Raw genomic sequence first — 13,624 nt, forward strand, 5'->3', positions numbered from 1 at the left:
AACCTTCAGATCATCTGAATGAAAGTGATGCAGAGAGTCTGTAAACCTCTACAGTGTAGCATTTTGCAGAATCTATTGGCTTTATCTTCACACAAAGAGGACAAATTTATCAAATTTTCCGGATTGTTTATACAGTATCAACCCTGTCTGTAAAGCTGATGGATTTGCTGTATGTATACGCTCTGGTGTTTGCCTTTGCACGTATTTGAATTGTGCGCAAACAGTGACACATGTTTGACAACATTGTGTGGAGACTGATTGTAATGTGAGACACCACCTTGAGCCAAGAGTGAAGAGCAGTGAACACGAATGGTTTGTGCATCGCAGAAATTTCTGCATCTAGCACACTAATCCACCAGACGCTTATTGTCATTGTAAAACATTTGTCGAAATGGAATAATTTTTTGTTATGATGAGACCAACAATCGCAATCGGGGTGTTCATCCGTATTGCAGTGCACATTGTCTACAGGAGTAGATCTATAAGCGTTCGTTCAAACTTCACGGCATTGATACATGTAGCTCATTGTATTAAAGGGTCTTGTAATCAATTTGAAGCATCATAGCAACGGGCTGCATTTCTTGACACTTCTTGACAGCGTACAAAGTACAAATTCACATTTGTATGACTTTTACCTGACTTAAGCGTGGTTGTGGTTGTTCATTGAGACTGAGGAAACCTTACTCTTCAAATGTCATCGTGATTTTCAACTCGTGATCATTTCACTTCAGTTTTATTTCTATATTTATTTGTTACTTTAAGAAGACAGACGTGAATCAAACTCGGTTGGGATTCAAACCCACTGCCTTTGCAATTCTAGACCAGTTTCTTAAACGAGATTAAGAAAATTTACAAAAATAGTGTACAAGTTCTAGTTGGCATCTCATCCAGATGTGTGTTCCAACCAGAACCAGTCCGACACCTTCTGAAAATGTGTATCCTGTCTCCCTCATCTACAGTGTGGTTTTCAGCTGCTTAAAGATGATAACACCATGAAAGTGATGTAGTTGTTTTGGCTGGAGAGGAAAGCACGTCATTTTCATATAAGCCTACTTTTACGTTTACTTGAGCGTGTGTGTTATGATGCAGTGTTTGCCACTTAAGGTTAAGTCACAGCGTTGGTCTCTTGCTTGCTCTCTGTGAGTGATGCTAATCAGCCGTGCATCCTCAGTGTCTTATATAAAAGACATTGGATGTCCACCCAGGGTCGTCCTTGATCTCAGAATCTCTTCATCTTCAACGACCTAGCAACCAATCACTCGGCAAGCTCCCCTTAGGGAGATGAGGCTCGGATCTCATTACATGTACATGTACCTCTCCTCCGTTGGTTTTTTCAAAGTCACTCTGGTGGCATCTTTACGTTTCGCAGGTCAGGTTTATAGGTCGACGTCAAAAGCAATCTTAGAAGCTACGATGATGTTTTAATCAACACAGATTGGATGTGATAGAGAAACGGCAGTGGTTATAATGGAGTTGTCTTCCGTAGTGACTTGGTGATCTTGGATTCTAGCTGTCACACGTGTTCAACGTCACTAATCCATGGATTAAGTTGTGCGCTTATATACGCACACTGTAGTAGATCAACCTGTGTCTTCGATACATACTTGTGCGCTTTGAGACTGAAGCTGCAATTGAAATAGACTGGTCCCTTTTTGATCTAGTCATTATCAACTGAATGATTGATTCTGGGAACTGATTGATGTCAGTTGCTTTGGGTGCTGTTAGAGGATAGTGTTGATTTTTGTCTACATTTTTCTCTACAAGTTCATGTATTGCCTCATGTTATTTTTTATGAGAACTATTGGGTTGAATGTGAATCTACATGCTCTTCTCTTTAAACATGTTCTCAACTTCTGGAAAAAACTTCTCTTACCTCTTACAGACATTTCTCTGTTTATCTGTCTTATCGAATGAATTTATATTATAAATCAGTAAATAAATTCATTGGCTGGCTGACCACAGACCCTGGAAGTGTTGCATATTCATGACCAGTTGAGCAGGAGTGTCTTACATACATGTATTCATTGAGAGAAATTAATGACTACATGATCTGACCTGGAGAAAGACATTATGTAGAGGTATTGCATTATTCACGACGCGATGTGTGATGAACACAACTTGAGGATTTGAGCAGGTGTTTCATGCCTATTCATTGTGGATATTTCAATTAGCCTTAATTTATTCAAGAGATCTATAGTGACACTTCGCATGGTGAGGTTTCAATATACGTATATTTGGTTTGCGGTAAGACCATAGTGTGTGTCTACTTGCCAAGTACTTACATGAATGTCCATGGAGTAGTGAGTTATCGTGACTCATGTTTATTCATGAGGTGTTCCACCAGATGAAGCTTTTGAGATATTGATTATCATTCTCCAGACAAGAGGCAGAGCCTTGTTGAGCACTGTACAAACAGTCGTATTGATTAGTTTGAGTACCACCAATCCATCTCCAATGACAGGATCAAACATGCCTCATTTTTATTCATGAGAACTATTTTTTGGTACCACCAACTCCAGTGACAGGGTCAAACATGCCTCATTAATATTCATGAGAACCATTGTCAGTACCACCATCTCCAATGACAGAGTCACAACATGCCTCATAAATAATTCATGAGGAGCATTGTTATCGGGGGAAGTCTTTAAGCATTGATCTGGCTCGGTGGGTTTGAGAGGGGTAATTGGATTGAGACGATGTCAGTATTTGCTGTGGTATTGAGCAGAGCGGACGTACAGCTGAGGGTTGCACGTTATGAACAGCAACAGCAATGCAAGGAGCAGGTGGGTTCATTTACATATACTAGATTTTTTATGAATATATTTGCATAAATAAACTGTCAATGTGGTCACACATATTGGTGTATTTTAGTGGAATACTGTAAGTTATTATTTTTTTCTTTCAGTGGTTACATTTTTTTCTTCACTTTTTATGTATACAATAAAATGTCTAAAATTTGTAGACATTTTATTGAACACCTACAATACATTGGTTGTAACCAGTGTATAATTTACTAGCATTTATAAGCATTTGGGGGGCTTTGCCACAACAACAAAAACATTTTAATTTATGGGCATGCTGGGATTCTGCGTAGCTGTTTAATTCACACTCAATTGACACACACAAAATAATGAATATGTCAGCAGGCCTCAACAGTGCATACACACAAGTGTCTCTTACCGCAGTCAGCAACCATCCGTAGCCTGGCTACTTTACCACAGTCACCTATATAGAGTGGACTAATCAGAGTCTGGTTACCAGATCAGCCTATATCAGAGATTGGTTGCTAGGTAACCATGGAAGCTTGATAAGGTTTTCAAAGTGAACCCAAAGTTTATTTGGTTTCGGATACCAGATATCTTGATTATTTTCCTGGGACTATGCTGTGGTCAATCGTAACCTGCAAATAAAGAATCACATTACAGATGATAAAGTTTGAGAAATAAAAACCATTATATGTAGGTATAGAGCAGAGGTTGGATGCAGTTACTGTAAACTAATTTACAAAGTACACTGTAACACTGAAGATGAGTGAGTACACGGTTTGAAATATCGAGACCACCATCACTGGCTATTTTCAGAGCTAACACTCCTCCCAAAGGAGATTTACATGTGGTTGTACTTGCAAGTTTGGTTATAGTTACTACATACACTTTAAAGGCATACTTTTATTTACTGTCAAAACCAAGCATCCGGCTCAAAACTTTAGCACAACTGTTCATCAAAGTTGCACGAAAATAGTCAGAGAAAACAAAACACCATTGATGCTTATAGAATTGTGTGCTTTCATGATGCCTGAGAATGTCTTCATACCTGAAGCCTCTCTCAGATTCAAAGTTATTTGTGAAAAATAATTTGTTTTCATATCAAAGCTTATTTTAGACATATTTTAGGTATCTACAGAATGAATATTCTTTCTTTTCCCTGAAACCACTGTCCTGCAAAAAAACCTCTTGAAGAACATCCAGTGCAGTCAATATCACTGGAGGATAGCCACTCGAGCGATTTACATAACAAAGCATTATGTGTAAATATTAGATGGAGCGTGTATGATTGCATTGGTGTGTACAAGCCATGATGCTGTCAGCTTAATACCTGATTGAGTCTACACTTAAGAGAGCCTTGGCTACTGCTATGGGGTGATTACCCCTGGTGGTGTCTAACGCTGGTTATTATTAGAGATATATATGTAGCCATTATTTGGGTTGAGAGAGGGTCATCGGAAGGCGGCGTGAGTGAAGTGGTCATATTGGATGGTAAAGTGTTTCAAGTTTAATATTTAATTTTATATAATTTTTGGGGGGAGTTGTGGATGTTTGTTTGATTTTGATGTCGATTTATGTTGCAGATGCTAAGCCAGATTAGCATTTTGATTGTGGTAATCAGAATTAGCGACAGTGTTTTTGGGGGTCTTCAAAATCTGTTTTTGACTTTGACTGTGTGTTCTGCCTGATGCATACCATCTCGTAAAGTTAACAGTGCTTTTTCGATCTAGTCGATTTTAATCTATAAAATGTAGTCTGGCAGGCTAGCCAAACAAACGTGATATTGTCCTGATTGTGTAGCATTATGAAGATGGTTTGGATGCAAGATAAACTCTTTAAAATGTGGGGGACAAAACAGAGAATTACTCTAGGGAAAACCCACGAATTAAGGTAAGGATTGAAAACCCAATCCACATAGTGCCCCCGCGTGATTTGAACCGGGGTCCTAGAGGTGGAAGGCGTGGTAAGATGCCGTTGGTAAGACGCCAACCCTACTGCCAAATTGTACCATTTTTCCTTTAAGGTCAGTGTTTTGCTGCCGCATTCCTACATCTTACTAATGATGTACCAGCACAGCGCAGCTGGTCTTTAGTTACCCTTACCCATGGTGTCATTAAAATGTTGTCTTCTTCAAGGTTCTTCAAACCTCTGTTTTTCTTCAGATTTTCTGCAAAGGTCTGTGTTTTGCTACCACATTCCTACATCCTACTAATGATGTACCAACACGTGGCAGCTGGTTTTTAGTTTCCTTTACTCATGGTGTCATTAAAATGTTGTCTTCCTCAGATTTTCTTCAAACCTGGTGCCTTGGTGAAGCTTGAGGACCGTCGAGATGAGCAGCTAGCTAAGACAATAACCGATTTCCAGGCTTACTGCCGAGGATACATACAGCGACGAAAACTCAAACAATTCAAGGTAAAATAGATGTTAAATTTGCATCGGGGATAAAGAATATTAATTTTTTGTTACCCGTACACCAATGTGTGTTAGCACTGTATACTCAGTACTTTTGCGAGTCCTGTGAAAAAGTATCATAGGCATAGGTAAGTCGATGTTTCAATTCAAAAAAACTTTATTTATCCTTTTGTAATGAGCAATTACAAAAAAAAGGGGCAGCTCCATAATAAAAAACAGTTTTGAAAATACCAACTAGGAGAACACCACAATTGAAAGAATTAAACAAAAGTGCATGAAAATAAATAAGGAATAAATAAGTAAAATAATAATATTAAAATGGCATCCCAGCCAATCTGTCTGCTCACTAGCCTGGCGTCGTCTGGTATCGGCCTCACAGGCAAGCATTTATGGGATTGTCTGTGAATCTTGCATACAATTAACCTCATTACTCATACCTTTCATTTGTGATGTCACTATGATAAATCACATCCATAAGAGCCTGAAATCAAATTAATATCAGGGACTCTGCCGCAGTCGGCTGATGTAATAATGTCTACGGCAACCAATTGTGTGTGGTGTATTTGATCATTATTAGGATTCTGTCCCAGTTTCACTAATGGAAATTATGCGCGCTGATATTTATTAATTTCGTTTTTCAGAGATGATTTTGTTTATGGCCACATCTGATCAGGACATTGCTATAGACCTTTGTATTGTTAAACAAAGTGCAATGGTTGGCATAGACAGGTAGAATGGTTGGCATAGAGACAGCCAGACGTTAGCAAAACATTCAATCGTGTTAACATATGTTGTACAGTCAACATTTCTGCAAATTTTCAATAACAAAAAAATGCATTCCATGATTGGTTGCTTTTTTTCCCCGACACTCATTTTGAATGTCTGTGTCACATCATTACAAACTACGGCTGTCTGTTTTTACTTTGCTTCCAAATTCTAAATATCCCGGATTGCTGTACAAAATCTCCTGCTTGCAAGATGCAATGTTGGTTGTGATGGTTGTTATACCCTGGATGGGCAAGACTTGAATGAATTTCCATTATTGTGGATGTAAGGATTACACGCCCTACTCAAGATGTTGTGTCATAGATCATAAACTGATTAGTAACCACACAACACCTGTTTGTATCAATGACTGGTACAAGGGCAGTGTTACAAAGGTAGATAAATGTGTACATGATTTAATACTAATAAGAGTGGCTTCTTATAGCAGCACTCAGTGACACTCAAGGCACTTCAACATTCAGTATTTACCTGCAAGGTACATGTATGTGGGACTACGTTTGAATTATGAGACCTACTCCTTTTTACATAGCACCATGTAATGGTTTACAACGTGCTGTGGCACAATATGCAGCCAATCAAACCAGGAACACCAGGACGAACCCCTTCTCTGTTCAAGTGTACTGGGTTACACAACACATAGGACCAATGGTTTTATGTCCCATCTGAAGGATAAAGCATCATGGTTAAGTGTCTTGCTTAAGGACACAGGTGTCACGACTGGGACTCGAACCCATACTCTGCTGATCAGAAACACCAGAGTTTGAGTCTGATGGTCTTAACCGCTGGGCAACGACACGCCACTCCTCTAGTAAGGATTTGTCTTCTACTAAGGACCTAAATGGTCCTGCCTTTTGGTTCATCCCAGCATACATCTCAGGAGTCTTGAATGACGGTCAACTCTGTCACATTGTCTGAGAAGGTTTGAAGTAGTGTCTGTAACCTTAATTGTCTGAGAAGGTTTGAAGTAGTGTCTGTAACCTTAATTGTCTGAGAAGGTTTGAAGTAGTGTCTGTAACCTTAATTGTCTGAGAAGGTTTGAAGGAGTGTCTCTTATCCTAACTACATGTACAATGGTGTTCAGGTCCCAAATTTCATTGAGCTGCTCAAGCAGAAAATATTGTTTATCAATTGTTTGCTAAGCATAAATGATTGGGATACCAGTCACATATTGTACATGTGACATGGTAATGTATGTTTTGTTGGTAACGTTTTTCTGACCTGCTGCTTTAGCACAAAAAGTAGCTACTAAGCTAACCAGAATAAGGTTACCAGAAAAACTACAATGTCACATGTACAATTTGTGACTGGTATCCTGCTCATTTCTGCTAAGCAGACAATTATTGATAAACCTTTTCTGCTTAGCAGCAGCTCCATAAAATTGGGCCCTGGTCTTGGATAATCTTCATGAGATATCGGACTCATCCTTAACTCTCCGTTTCTACGAGACAGAGCTTCAACTTCATGGACTCTGGTAATCCTGTAATTCCAACTAACATTTAATCCACCGTGAATATTAAATAAACGGTTGCAGATCAATTTCCTTGTATGAGCAGACGCCCAGCGCCATGAGCCCAAACCAGTCTGATGTTTATGAAACCCACTCCATTACTGATTAACTCTAAATGCTCCTGAGCAACCATGGTTTTTCTGCCTCAGTGAACCTTCCAGTGGTAGTCCATTACTGAGTGTTATTGCATGCCATTTCTGGCGCGCTATTACTTCTCTTGTGGTTAACCAGAAGCGATCAGTTTGCATTTTCTATGATTCCATTTGGACTTGGTAGTACCAGGGTCATTAATGGTGAAAGCCGAGTAACGCCAGCTGGTTCCTGCTAGATCACTTTGCTTTGATCTGTATGGTGATGCTCTGTCCTCTTTTAACCTTCAAGAAAGACTCTGCTAGGGTCGAAGCATCAGGCCATTAACTAGTTTTTGCATTTATACCATCGGTCCTTTTGGTTGGTAAGTTGTTTGCAACAGCAATAATTCTATTTTCTCATGTCTGGCCTCTTTTCGTAATATTTTCTGTTGGCTGGTTGGGAATGAATGCTATGATAAGATGTGAATAGAACTTGGTGAATTGAGAACATTGATTGCATTTGTTTGCCATAAGTTAAAGGGAAGGTACACGTTTGGTAATTACTCAAAACAAATATTAACTTAAAAACTGATTTGGTAACAAGCATTGGAGAGCTGTTGATAGTATGAAACTTGTGGGAAACGGCTCCCTCTGAAGTAACGTAGTTCTTGAGAAAGAGGTAATTTCTCACTAAAATAATAAAAGACTTCTAGCCAGAAGTCTTTTATTCTTATCTGAAAGCACACAAATTTGTCATCAAGGGTGTTTTTGCTCTCATCATTTTATCGCTACTTCGATGACCAATTGAGCTCAAATTTTCACAGGCTTGTTACTTTATGCTTATGTTGGGATACACCAAGTGAGAAGACTGGTCTTTGACAATTACCAAACAGGTACATTCACTTTAAAAGGTAAGTTTAAGCTTTGTTGTAAATTTGTTCATCTATCTTCAAAGTTGCCGTACTATACTTCCGTAATTCCATTTTGTCTCGGTATTGGTCATAGTTGTTTTTTTTGTGTGATTTTTGCCGTTTGTTTTAATCATTGTCCTTTTGCTGTTGTTGTTTATTTAATTGTTTCTTATTTTGTTATGTGCTTGTGTACATTTTATTGAATGGGCGAAATGTACATGTACTTCAATAAGTTGTTATCGTTATAATTTTTTCGCACCTCTATAGATCCAACATCTAGCCATCACCGCTATCCAGCGCAATGTGCGCAAGTTTTTGGCAGTTAAGAACTGGCCATGGTGGCGACTGGTAACCAAGGTGATGCCATTGTTGGATGTTCATAGAACGGAAGAGGAACTTAAAATGAAGGATGTAAGTCAATTCTAACATGGGGGATGGGGGTGGGTGGGGGAGGGTTTGACATAGTTTAAAAACCTTTATTTTGAGTCTGGTAGTCATGGTACAGTGTACATGTAGTTAGTCAGTCAGTACAAGCCAATAAAAAAGCAAACTGCAGTAGCCAGTAGCATTGTGCACTAATTCTAAAAATAGAAGCTCTTTACCTGTATCCCAAGCAAGTGTCAATTTAACTAATGAACTTATGTATAGACCAATCCGAAGTGTTGAGCACCGCGCGCCATTTGCTGCAGTGTCTTCAATGCCAGATTGTGCACAAAAAGACACCGCAGTTGGTAATTTTCAATAGAGGGCGCTACCGATTTTGTTTCGTCGGATTGGTCTATACATTATATACTTTTTGTGAACTTAACTCTTGTGTACTGACAGTGACTGTTCTACATTTGTCCTACTGCAGTCTGCCGCACTGATGTGGTGATTGCGCGAGTGGCGCAAAGTTTGTCTGACATTTGGGTATTTTGAGCAAAACGTGATGTCATTAGCAGACATGACATTCTTCCTACTTAAGTCTGATTTATAATTTTGTTACCCTTGGTAAAATCAGGGGAAAAAATGATTCTGAAAAAACTGTCTGGGTATTTTTAGCGAAAAGTGATGTCATTAGCAGAGATGAGTTTCTTCCTACTTAAGTCTGATATCTTATTTTGTTACCTTTGGTAAAATCAGAAAAAAATTAATCAGACAAAACTGAAGTCTATATTCAAACCTTAATCATGTATGAACAAGTACGTCAGCCCTTAAGCTAAAACTAAAAAAAAAAACTACCCTACATTTTTCCGGGGACTAAACTTCATCCCCCCATTACTGTGGAGTGCTATGAGCTGACTTGTTATCACTTATCAAGTGTTTATGATATCTCTTTCAGAACAGTTATGGGTTGTAATCCTACCCCTAGGTACTTGTGGATATTTCCCCTTCCAGATATTTGTTTATTATTTTACAGCAAGTCCACAACCGAATATAATTATTGCTTATACAAACAAGATCATCAAAACTTTGGATTTAGACTTTCTTAATTCAAAATTTAATCTACATTTTTTCATCTTTGTCTCACACACATCCTTTTCCCATAAAATAACAGCAGAATTGTTTAAGATTTAACTTTGTCCTTTTTTTGTTAAAGGTTTTGGGTTCTTTTTTGTACAACACATTACATTAAACTTACATGGGTTAAAGGTAATGATGGCAGAAAGCTTCCCTGAAAATATTACTTGCTTATGTAGATGCTGAAGTTTTTGACAAATGAGTAAAACAATTTTCACAAAAATTATTTCAGCATGTTCAACGGATTTACACAACTCTCCTGAAAACATTGCTCTTTGATTTTTATTTTTTCCCCCTCAAAACTTGACGACTAATGCAGTTGAAACTTCCACAGATAAATTATATTACATACATTTGTATATCTTTATTGACAGTGAGCTGGGATTTATGTTCTGGCCAAAAACTTGATCTACAAAAGGTATCAAAACCTTTTAATTTAATATTGTCCTTCCTTTGTTATTAATCTAACTTTGTTCTTCCTTAGCATGAACTGACTGAGTTGAGAACCCGAGTTGAGAAGTTGGATAAAGAACGGAATATTTTGAAGCATAACTGTGACAAGATGGAATCCAGGGTAAGTGTTTGAAATATTTAGATAAAGGTTTTTTATTTATTTATTTATTTCTTATTTATCCTGTAAAAAAAAACTTTCAGTGAAACACTGTTCTGCCATAAGTACCCAGCAAAAAACTGTTGTTTGTTTAATAAGCAATGACGTTTGCAATATACCTTAAAAAATGTTTTAAAAACTGTAGCTGAACTCTTCTATGCTTATACACACATTATTTAATTGTATTTAATAGTAACCTGTATCTTGCTGGAGAATTTGACTTTGTTTTGTTAGTTAATGATCAACTCAATTGTTGAGTACATGTAATGTGGAATTGAGTTTAACAATGCGCTACTCTAGTAGTTACTGAATAACTATTAAAGGAACAACATCATTAGTAATTGTTGGATTTCTCAAGAAATTTGAATATGCCTGACCTTGATCCTTTTAGTGTTCTTTTAAGAGTTAGCCAGCAATCTCACCTTAAAGCCATTATACACTTTCGGTAAACAGTGTTGTCCAAGTCCCACACTTCGTGTATCACAACTTATATATAAAACAACAAACCTGTGAAAATTTAGGCTCAATCGGTCATCGGAGTCGGGAGAAAATAACGGGAAAACCCACTCTTGTTTCCGCGCGTTTCGCCGTGTCATGACATGTGTTTAAAATAAATCCGTAATTCTCGCTAACGAGAATTTATATTGTTTTACAGTTTTCTCAAAAAGTAAAGCATTTCATGGACTAATATTTCAAGAGAAGTCTTCTGTAAACCCTGTAAATTATTTGTAAATCTGTGAACTTTTTTTTTTTTTTCTGTAACGAAAGGGTCCAATGGCTTTAACAGTGGTCTGCTGGCCAAATGCCAGCTTAAACACCTGTGGACCAGTCAAAAGTTCAAAACGGTCCGGCTTGCTAGTTCATTTGAAATTTTGACTAGTAAAAAGGCTGCTGGACTAGTGAAATGGCAATCTAACAGGCCCATTGGCTAGTCACTGAAGAAGTTAAGGGCAAACCCTGTCAGCATTTATCAACCCCCTTGTGGTCTCGATAAAGAATACAGGATATTTGTGTCTCACTATAATTCTATATTTACCCTTCTTAGCATTCCCCCTCCTTCCTCCCCGCCCCTCCAACCCGACCCTCTTCCTGCTCATACATCTTGGTGCTAGGAACATACTTATAGTAAAGGCAAACCTGTACAGTGTTGTGGTTTAGCTGTGAAAACTTAACCCGATCAACCGTCTATTTGGAACATTGTTGGTAGAATCAAACATCTGATGCATTCTTGAAGGAACATGTAAAGTGACAGATTTTGATAGAATGAAATTTTCACTTCAGACCCAAAGGAGTGGGTAAGATAAAATTTACTTACTGTGGGACTGGAACATTGTGTGAGTAGAGCCCTATGTTGACAGTCTCCTTATATTTTGGTTAATGTTTTTGTTCCTGGGCATCAGTCAGAAGGGGATACAAGGCTGGCTAGTTATCGCTAGCTACATGTATCTATAGCACCGGCGTGTAAACCGGGGGGTTTTGGGTTCAAATCCCACTCTAGTCATTTTTTCTTTGTTCACTCCACAATTTTCCAGTTAGTTTCCCTTGTAGTTTTTTACATTTTTTTACACATCACCTGAAAATCATGTTTTACAAATACAAAAATCTCGTCAAATTAATTCAGAAAAATCCTAATCTCAAATCTTTCCTGTTGATTGTTGCAGATGGCTGAAATGAGCGCCGATCTTGCTGAAGAGCACACAACGGCCAACAACGCATCTGAGATGTTAGAAGGAGAAACGTCCGAACGGCTCAGACTAGAGAAAGAACTTAAGGATATGAAGGTGAGGGCGCTAGTCAGTGTCTTTGGACGTGACTTGGTCTAGTTGTGGCAATAGCTGTATAGAACTGTCGGTCAGATAACTGTACTTGCAGTACATGTATTGTGGGACATTTTCCAAACCTCGACTTGGGCTCTGGGCTTGACTTGGGCTCTGGCTCAGGCTGGGCTCCAGCTTTGCCTTGGGCTCCAGCTTAAGCCTTGGTTCTGGCTCTGGCTTGGAGTCCGGCTCTGGCTCGGGCTCCAGCTTTAGCTTGGGCTCCAGCTTAAGCTTTGGTTCTGGCTCTGGCTTGGAGTCTGGCTCTGGCTTGGAGTCTGGCTCTGGCTTGGGCTCCAGCTTAAGCTTTGGTTCTGGCTCTGGCTTGGAGCCTGACTCTGGCTTGGAGTCTGACTTTGGCTTGGGCTTTGGCTCTGGATTGGGCTCTGGCTTGAGCTTTGTCATCAATTTTGAAGCAATGTACATTTTGCCAGTGTTTCCAACATCAAGTCCTGAGCTGAAAGTAAAACCTCAGCTTTGCAAAACAAATCAGGCACCATACAAAATCTCAGATTTCTCTTTGAGGATGTGATTTCTTTGTTTTTTCTGGAAATCATCACTCGTAAGCTTCTATGCTCGCATGCTTTCATGCTTTCATACTGCCAGATCAGGTTTTTCTTCAACAGCCTGCTCTTTCTTCCATCAAGTGAGGTTTGCGGTGACATCATGTACAATAATCCTATTTTTTATAAGTAAGGGTGATTCTGAAACTTGTCCTGAGAAAAAACAATATCTGAGAAGTGGTGGTTTTGTAAAAAAATGGTACTATGTCTTTCTTGTCAATTATTGTTTTGAATGATTTTCTTTTGTCAGGCTTCTCATGTGACTCTACAGCGTAAGACTGAACGTCTTGAGATGGAGGTGATGGAGTCCAGGATGATGAGGTCATCTTATATGGACGGGGACATGGGGAGCAGTGATGAAGAAGAAGGTAGGGAGACTGTGAATATTGACATCTTCATTATTTCATATCTAAAGCTCCGAAATGTTTTCACCATTTACCATTTTGTATATATTGGGTAAACCAAAATAATGAAATTTTAAGCTGCTTGGAATGAGGTCAATTTTTTGGGGGGCTTTGTACTTTGAATTTATGATGTGAACAAGAGTGCATGCTATGTTAACAAGAAACACAGGGGTTAGCCCCTGCTCTTCCACATTAAGTGGAACCGTAGTACACAGGGCCTACGGCTTAAAGGCACTGGACACCTTTGGTAATAGACCGATCCATTAGGCTCCGCCCAC

At 38.7% G+C, this 13,624-nt stretch overlaps 1 protein-coding gene across 1 annotated transcript in view; it reads left to right on the forward strand.

Annotated features, from left to right (window-relative positions):
* LOC117290131 (unconventional myosin-XVIIIa-like) overlaps positions 1-13,624 on the forward strand; it is an 82,822-nt gene that overhangs the window by 52,789 nt on the left and 16,409 nt on the right. Inside the window, exons 21-25 of the mRNA XM_033771387.1 lie at positions 5,052-5,180; positions 8,723-8,866; positions 10,440-10,529; positions 12,227-12,346; positions 13,193-13,310. Coding sequence (XP_033627278.1) covers positions 5,052-5,180; positions 8,723-8,866; positions 10,440-10,529; positions 12,227-12,346; positions 13,193-13,310 — 601 coding nt within the window. The remainder of the gene's footprint in view (positions 1-5,051; positions 5,181-8,722; positions 8,867-10,439; positions 10,530-12,226; positions 12,347-13,192; positions 13,311-13,624) is intronic.

The sequence above is a fragment of the Asterias rubens genome, chromosome 5 (assembly GCF_902459465.1).
Source record: "Asterias rubens chromosome 5, eAstRub1.3, whole genome shotgun sequence".
NCBI lineage: Eukaryota > Metazoa > Echinodermata > Asteroidea > Forcipulatida > Asteriidae > Asterias > Asterias rubens.